This window comes from Hyalella azteca, unplaced genomic scaffold (assembly GCF_000764305.2).
Source record: "Hyalella azteca isolate HAZT.00-mixed unplaced genomic scaffold, Hazt_2.0.2 contig456, whole genome shotgun sequence".
Classification (NCBI taxonomy): domain Eukaryota; kingdom Metazoa; phylum Arthropoda; class Malacostraca; order Amphipoda; family Hyalellidae; genus Hyalella; species Hyalella azteca.
In genome coordinates, this window is record NW_025930806.1 from 24315 (window position 1) to 33682 (window position 9368).

General features: G+C 48.0%; 1 protein-coding gene across 1 annotated transcript in view; it reads left to right on the forward strand.

The window, feature by feature from the left end:
- The window catches only part of LOC108673266, a gene marked incomplete at its 3' end in the record, with an annotated part of 9872 nt that extends 1179 nt beyond the window's left edge, over positions 1 to 8693 (forward strand). Inside the window, 3 exon segments of the mRNA XM_018161070.2 lie at positions 1376 to 1408; positions 7449 to 7737; positions 8611 to 8693. Coding sequence (XP_018016559.1) covers positions 1376 to 1408; positions 7449 to 7737; positions 8611 to 8693 — 405 coding nt within the window.
- Positions 8694 to 9368: the final 675 nt, after the last annotated feature.

Genomic DNA, 9368 nt, shown 5'->3' on the forward strand with positions numbered 1-9368 from the left:
GGCATGTACCACACGGACCACACGCGGCATGTACCACACGGACCACACGCGGCATGTACCACACGGACCACACACGGCATGTACCACACGGACCACACGTGGCATGTACCTCACGGACCACACGTGGCATGTACCACACGGACCACACAGACCACACGCGGCATGTACCACACGGACCACACGCGGCATGTACCCCACGGACCACACACAGCATGTACCTCATGTGCAACGTGCAGCTGCGGTGCGTGGTGCGTGCGGCCTGGGACCACAACGCCCAGAAATACGCCCCAGCTGCCACACATGGCGTGAGTTGCCACACGCGGTATTTGTTGCCATGCCACACACGACTAGAATCGCCACACGCGGCAAGAGTTGCCACAAAAGTTGCCACAAGGGTTAGCGTATCTACTTTTCACTAAGTTACGCACGAATGCGTAAGCGGTCGATACGCACGGCGCGTGTATACGCCGGCTTGTCACGCTAGCCACACAATTAATCCGGCAGCGCTTGATTAGTTCCGTGTGCTTGGAGTGCGTATGATTAGTGGGGCATGATGCATTTTGAGTGCGTGTTTGTATGCGTATTCTGTGCGTGTGTGCACATTTGTACGCGTATTCTGTGCGTGTGCACATTTGTACGCGTATTCTGTGCGTGTGCACATTTATACGCGTATTCTGTGCGTGTGCACATTTGTACGCGTATTCTGTGTGTGTGAACATAATTGTAAGCATAATTAGTGCATGTGTATCTGCTCCTGTCTCTACTACGCATAAGAGCGTATCTGATGTACGCAACACTAAAATCTTGACAGTAAAAACACCATTGTGCACGCTTATGCACGCTTCATTCTAAACCAAATTGAGAGCTGCACCAGCTTCTGATTACGGAATAAGACGCTGACGTGGCCCCAAATTTTGTTTGCTCGTTAAGTGAACTGACAAGCCTCCGTAACACAACAGTATTTACTTCAGCACTTTGTATTGAAATGACGAGCCTCCGTTTTACATCATTTCACGCGAGAATTTTAAACCGAACTGACAATTTACAGTTATACTTTTCCGTTTTGCATCGTTACTCTCGCTATGATGAACTTTCCCCCAAAAAATACGGAGCCGTTACCTCTTCTGATGCTCGTAACCAGAAGCTGAGGCGGCTCAAAGCAGAAGCTGGAGCGACTGTAACCAGAAGCTGGAGCGACTGTAACCAGAAGCTGGAGCGACTGTAACCAGAAGCTGAGGCGGCTCAAAGCAGAAGCTGGAGCGACTGTAACCAGAAGCTGGAGCGACTGTAATCAGAAGCTGGAGCGGTTCTTAACTATGTTAGAGATTTGACCTTACTTTGTCATACGTTCCTAACGCTCTTGTCTTTTTTGCAGACCGGCAGCAAGATCATCGGCGTCATCTATCTGGTGAGTCTTCAAGCTGATCCCTTCAATTATTGAGTAATTAGTCACTTGATTGGAGAGTAATTAACGAATTAATTGGTGAGTAATTAGTAAATAATTTAAGTTAGCGACTGAATGACGAGATCAATCATAATGGAAATCACCGACTTCTTGAGCGACTGAGTAGCCGACTCCTCAATAGGCTCCCCTTAACTGCATTATGTGGTCTCCTAAACCTCTTCATAATTGAGAATGTTGTATGCAGTGCATTGCGAGAGGCAGGGTTCTGAAATAAGGCATGGGGGTTGGTAGAGCAGGGTTCTGATCCCTGACATGAGGGTTGGTGGGGCAGGGTTCTGATCCCTGACATGAGGGTTGGTGGGGCAGGGTTCTGATCCCTGACATGAGGGTTGGTGGGGCAGGGTTCTGATACCTGACATGAGGGTTGGTAGAGCAGGGTTCTGATCCCTGACATGAGGGTTGGTAGAGCAGGGTTCTGATCCCTGATATGAGGGTTGGTGGGGCAGGGTTCTGATCCTTGACATGAGGGTTGGTGGGGCAGGGTTCTGATCCCTGACATGAGGGTTGGTTGGGCAGGCCCTATCGAAATTCGAAGACCTGTCAGCTGCTGGCACACGGACGCCCCAAATTCTTATGACAGGGTAAATTAGAAGCTCTATGTCCGCTTTAGGTTCCGGTTGCCGTAGCAAAATAAGCGCCGAAATGGAATCTTGTGTAACTACTCATCGAGCTTGGGGCGATCGTGGGGCGTGCGTAATTGGTACCTGATACGTTCGGGACAGACACGGCCGAATATGAAAAATGCTTTAAAAAAATGCCCCCTCCCTTCCCCCCCTTATGGGGGGAAGGGAGGGGGCATTTCAATCTCTGTAAGTTATATATATATGCAGTCTATATTGCACTACTCGCTCAGTTTTAAGATCAGAGCAGTCTACCAGAGGCTCAATTTCATGCAAAGANGCAGGGTTCTGATCCCTGACATGAGGGTTGGTGGGGCAGGGTTCTGATCCCTGACATGAGGGTTGGTGGAGCAGGGTTCTGATCCCTGACATGAGGGTTGGTGAGGCGGGGTTCTGATCCCTGACATGAGGGGTGGTGGGGCAGGATTCTGATCCCTGACATGAGGGTTGGTGGGGCAATGTTCTGATCCCTGACATGAGGGTTGCTGGGCAGGGTTCTGATCCCTGACATGAGGGTTGGAGGAGGAAGGCTCACAGGGAGGGGGGGCGGCAGTCTATTTTCGTTACGTTGCTCGGTTTGCTCCTAAAACAAATTCTTCGCCGCCCCCCTCTCCCGTATGGGCTGGGGGTGGATGCTCCCTAACCCCTCGTTTGGGGAACAGGGAACAACGGTGTAGAAAAGGGGGGGTAGACAAAGTAGGTGTTGAAAGGGTATTGAACAGAAGTGGTGTAAAAAGGGTGGCGAACAAAGGCGGTGTAAAAAGGGTGGCGAACATAGGCGGTGTATAAAGGGTGGTGAACAAAGATAGTATAAATAGGGTGGTGAGCAAAGATGGTATAAATAGGGTGGTGAGCAAATTAAGATGGTGTAAATAGGGTGGTGAGCAAAGATGGTGTAAATAGGGTGGTGAGCAAAGATGGTGTAAATAGGGTGGTGAACAAAGATGGTGTAAATAGGGTGGTGAGCAAAGATGGTGTAAATAGGGTGGTGAGCAAAGATGGTGTAAATAGGGTGGTGAACAAAGATGGTGTAAATAGGGTGGTGAGCAAAGATGGTGTAAATAGGGTGGTGAGCAAAGATGGTGTAAATAGGGTGGTGAACAAAGATGGTGTAAATAGGGTGGTGAGCAAAGATGGTGTAAATAGGGTGGTGAGNTGCGAGACACACGCAGGGTCTGCGAGACACACGCAGGGTCTGCGGGACACACTCAGGGCCTGCGGGACACATGCAGGGTCTGCGGGACACACGCAGGGTCTGCGGGACACACGCAGGGTCTGCGGGACACACGCAGGGTCTGCGGGACAGAGCGCGACGCGGTGGCCAGAGGAACACAATACGCCACCAGACAATGGGCGCCATGATGCCGTTGTGCTGTTGTTGTTGTTGCTGTTGTTGCTGCTGTTGTTGTGTTGCTGTTGCTGCTGTTGTTCGTTCTGCTGCTGTTGTGCCGTTGTTACTGCTGTTGTTCGTTCTGTTGCTGTTGTGCTGTTGTGATGCTGTTGTGTTGTTGTTGCTGCTGTTGTTCGTTCTGCTGCTGTTGTGTTGTTGTTGTGTTGTTGATGATGCTGTTGTGTTGTTGTTGTTGTTGCTGTTGTGTTGTTGCTGCTGTTGTGTTGATGCTTTTCCTGTCGTTGTTTTGAAGTTGTTATTATGATTTTTGGCCTGTTTCCGTTTGTTATTGTTGTTGTTTCTGGGATTTTTTTGCATTTGTTCTTGCTGTTGTTGCTTCTTTGTTGTGGCGATTGTGCCCGTTGTTGTTGCTGTTCCTCCTCCCTTTTACCTACTAGTACCGGGGTTGACAGGTGGCCTAAAAATGGCCAAGTCCGCTGACAAAAAAGGCCTATTATTCAATATTTACGAGTAAATTTGTAAATTCCGGTGCAAAATTAAATTTTAGTTTTTTTCGTACTTTTCAAAATTTAATTACGAAGTACCGACATTATAAATTTTTCCCTACAACGCAGTTGGAAAAAACTAAATCGCGGAATTTGTCCGGAAAAAAGACCCTGCAAACCACCGGTGGGCCGTGCTGTACTCAACTTGCTAACTCACTTAATCCCTGACAAGATACCTACTGCTACTTACCCTGCAGCGAGATACCCACTGACCTCCTCCACTAGATACCCCACTTACCACCCCCCCAGCAATACCTCCTAGCGAGATACCCACTTACCCCCCAGAAAGATACCTCACTTACCCCCTAGCAAGTTAATTCACTTACCCCTAGCACTAGCAAGATACCCACTTATCCCCTAGCAAGATACCCACTAACCCCCTCCCTCATTAGATACCCCACGTACCCCCCAGCAATACTTCCTAGCGAGATACCCTCATTTACATGCTAGCTAGAATTAAGGAAGTAAAAGCCCCTCACCCCCCGCGTGGGGGTCAATGCTGTAAATATCACGGGGGGGGGAAGTTGGGAGCAGTGGCACTAGGTTGAAATAATTGATGATCATTGATTGATGGGGGGGGGGGGGTGCCCCCTCCCTCACCTACCCCCCTCCCCAATAAATGTACTGCACAGTGCTCGTTCTACGCCTCATTAACATCGCAATTAGTTGATAACTGCGAGGTGTGGGGTCACGGGGCAGCAGCAATAAGAGCTGCAGCAGCACTAACTGCAGCAGCAGCACTAAATGCAGCAGCAGCAATTAGCAACCGCACTAACAGCAGCAACCTGCGGCAGCAGCAGAACTAACTGCAGTTGCAACAAACGGCAGCACTAACAGCAGCAGCACTAACAGCAGCAGCAGCAGCAAACGGCAACCGCACTAACAGCAGCAAGCGGCGGCAGCAGCAGCACTAACAGCAGCAGTGCGTGTGCCACAGGTGCTGTTGTGTTTGAGCAGCTGAAGCTTTCGTTTGTTTGTTGCAACCAACACAGACACGCGGTTACGCCGGGATGACGTTGGTAGAGAAGCTACGTTAAGACTTGTGACATTAGTCTGTCACGAGTCTGTTATAACCACGAGTCTGTCACAGCCACGAGTCTGTTATAACCACGAGTCTGTCACAGTCACGAGTCTGCTGTCTGTCACAGCCACGAGTCTGTTATAACCACGAGTCTGTCACAGCCACGAGTCTGTCACAGTCACGAGCTTGTTACAGTCACGAGTTTGTCACAGTCACGAGTCTGTCACAGTCACGAGTTTGTCACAGTCACGAGTCTGTCACAGCCACGAGTCTGTCACAGTCACGAGTCTGTCACAGTCACGAGTCTGTCACAGTCAGTAGTCTGTCACAGCCACGAGTCTGTCACAGTCACTAGTCTGTCACAGTCTCGAGCCTGTCACAGTCACTAGTCTGTCACAGCCACGAGTCTGTCACTGTCACTAGTCTGTCACAGCCACGAGTCTGTCACAGCCACGAGTCTGTCACAGTCACTAGTCTGTCACAGTCACTAGTCTGTCACAGCCACGAGTCACCACGAGTCTGTCACAGTCACTAGTCTGTCACAGTCACGAGTCTGTCACAGCCACGAGTCTGTCACAGTCACGAGTCTGTCACAGTCACCACGAGTCTGTCACAGTCACTAGTCTGTCACAGTCACTAGTCTGTCACAGTCACTAGTCTGTCACAGCCGCGAGTCTGTCACAGCCACGAGTCTGTCACAGTCACGAGTCTGTCACAGTCACGAGTCTGTCACAGTCACGAGTCTGTCACAGCCACGAGTCTGTCACAGCCACGAGTCTGTCACAGCCACGAGTCTGTCACAGCCACGAGTCTGTCACAGTCACGAGCCTGTTACAGTCTCGAGTCTGTCACCGTCACGAGTCTGTCACAGTCACGAGTCTGTCACGATATGGGTGACAGAATCACGTAGCTGTCACTCTTCCGTCTACCTGTTACCTGTTCATCTGTCACTACCGCCTGTCCCCGACACAATCTCCCCCGTCTCTCCGTCTACTCGTGCGTGTCATGCTAGACGGGGAAAGTTCTTTATCCGTCTTTGTGACGCGTGACCGCTGCCAGCCGCACCGTATCCCAGATAACAGACGGTCACAGTAGACGGAAGCTGCAACAGTAGACGGAAACTGCAACAGTAGACGGAAGCTGCAACAGTAGACGGAAACTGCAACAGTAGACGGAAGCTGCAACAGTAGACGGAAACTGCAACAGCTGACAGTAGCTGCAACAGCTGACAGTAGCTGCAACAGCTGACAGTAGCTGCAACAGCTGACAGTAGCTGCAACAGCTGACAGTAGCTGCAACAACAGACAGAAGCTGCAACAGCTGACAGTAGCTGCAACAACAGACAGAAGCTGCAACAATTGACCAAACCATCAAGTACAGACAATGTTGCGGGCTATCTATCATACTTCTATTAAACTGGCCAACTGGCTGGTATAAATACGATTGGAATAAAAGCTATCACATTTATTGAAACCATGGCTAGATCCCGGCACCTATTTTTCTATATCTGAGAATCGCAATGTTGAGAATAGTGGTAAAGGAAAATAGTCTCGAGCGAGATTGGAACTAAGAGCTTCTCTACGGATGGAAACAAGCATTATTACAATATCTATAAACAAATCAGACTTTTACATGTACGTATACGGTATACGAAACATATACGATATAAATCACCTGACTGACCGACCGTATGACAATGACTGTAAACAGACTCTTACCTCACTGGTCTGCTTTTCAAGGAACAAAGCCGGTTTAGAAATAGGTCTACTATAAAATTTCGGCCGTGAGTAGGCCCAAGCCTGAAGGTATTCCTGCTCCACGGGAGTCTGTTGCATCAGAAGCGACGATGACAGACAGACCTTCAATGAGTTAGCTGGTGTCGTCTGCAAATCACGTTGGTGCATAAATGCACCGACGTCTCGCATTCCTATAACGAAACTAGAAATAAACGCACTCCTGTTGCCACGACCGTAGCATGAAGACTATTGTTTGAGCCACCGTCAGCAATTTTGAAATAATGCAGCAACCCCTATAGAAACTAATCAAATAACCAAGAGAACAATTAAGCGACTAGCTTTACAGGCCGTCCAGAGATGGAAGACAACACCTATCCATACCTCTCCCCATACCAGAGCCCCAATCTTCACCTCCACACTACCTTCGGGCTATTTTTGTAGCCCTCTAGTATTAGTTTTATGAATGAGGTATCATTGCAGTAACATTGCAGCTTCTAGGGTTCATTGAGGCATCAAGTTTGAAGCGCGCCCGTTGGTTCGGGGAAGGATAAGACGGAAAGCGGGGCGTTGTAATATAAGCTGACAATGATGTTGGGATGGTAGGGACCATGTGAGGTTTTTTAAAACACCTTTCCACTTGCTCAATGTGAGGCACAACCTTATAACCCAACTAATGCGTTGCAGTGTAACTCTACAACCCTGCCCCACAGGTGAGCGCCCTCCTCAACAGCCTGATGCTGACGGTGGTAACGCTGATGCTGTGGGTGATAGACCTGCTGCCGCAGGTTCTGGCCATGCTTGAGACTGCGCTCCTTGAGGGCGCTCATCAGGTCCAAGACGGCTCACACGACGCTCACGACCACGGTGCTCACGATCACGGTGCTCATGAGCACGGCTCCGACGACTATGAGGACTCGGCCGAGTTCAGGAACGGCACCGACGCGTCCGTGGAGAACATCAAGGAGGCCTTGGAGGTCCTTAAGTCAAGTGTCATGGCTGGTGAGGCTGCGAATCATATCATGAGGTTATTATCATATCATGAGGTTATTATCATATCATGAGGTTATTATCATAACGAGGTTTGTTCGATTGGACGATGGGCGCAGACTTGTGGCGAAAATAACGTTTCTAAGATAATGCGTTAAGTCAGATGATCGAAATGAAAAAGAATTATGAAGCACGAGGAATTTATCATTTCGATTTAGTTCTGCAGAGTGAAGAAGGTAAAATGTACAATACAATATACCAAGCCAACTGTAGACCACTTCTCAATGATGAATCAGGGTACTATTTAAGCATTAATTCTAAACGTATGCACGTCACGATTAATACCCTAAATATATGTACGTTACTGAATAACTTGCCCGGTGCCTATCATGAACAATTCCTTAAGGTCCTAGCTAGGGCTGAGACCTACTGTACAAGACGAAACATTTACCTAAATATACCTATTTCATATAGCATAAACCACAATGAAACAATTTCTAAATCTGGGGTTACACAATGGTCCGATTTCGAACAAGCTGAAAGCTGGATTACTGCCATTAGGCATAGAATTTCATCAATTAATCAAAATATTTTCACGGCTCTACGAACATCGACGAAGTAGTGTCGAGAATGAGTGGGAAATTTAGATTATTTATAAAATGGATATAATCATTGGTGATGTAAATAATCGAGAATAATGAAGGTGGTCAAAGAAAATTTAGCTAATCTGAATCATCGGAAGTGAGCTGCAGTATTTAGGTAACCCGTGTGATGGCGGAATGCTGGAGTGATTTGATGCTAATCATAATTAGGTGAATTATCAGTGACACTGAAACAGTTATAGTTAAGCTGGTAACAGTCAGAGTAACGTTGGTAACCCTACAGTGAAGGTGGCGGTGCTGGTGCTGCTGGTGCTTGCCATCCTGAGCGTGATCACCTCGTCGATGCTCATCCACGGCGTCAGGAAGGTAGGCTTTTGTTCGCAGGGTCGCCCCAGGGGGATTTTAGGGTCGCCCCAGCTTCTGGTAATCCATATCAGAAGCTGCTGCGTCTGAAAATTTTTACTGGGTAGCGTTTATTTTAGGGTCGCCCCAGCTTCTGATTAGAGCCTGTCCTTGTTCTGATTGAGGGAACTTTGGATTTGCGCCCTTTTTTGTTGGGGTTTCTCATTTAATCACCCAGTTACTATTGAATTAACTCTCAACATGTATATTGAAATGTGAAGAAACTTTTATCGTAGAGACTTAATTGAATGTTGCCGAATTCATGGAAGTGTGACACAGGCATTTTCGATTGGAGGATCATTGATAATAAACTAATAAATTTGAATATCACCGTGGGCCGCCCCGTGTCCTTGAGTTTAAAAAAATAGTTTAGTTTAGTAGTTAAGTTTAATAATAATGAAATAGTTTAATGTACATCCTTTCACCTTCTGTGACTAAGCCACATGCCAATACTACCAAATCCCACTTCCTTTGAACCACCACACTTCTCTGACCAACCTACACCCATCTTACACTACCCCGGTCCCTTTCTAGCTCATCACACATCTACCTCATCACACATCTACCTCATCACACATCTACCTCATCACACATCTACCTCATCACACATCTACCTCATCACACATCTACCTCATCACA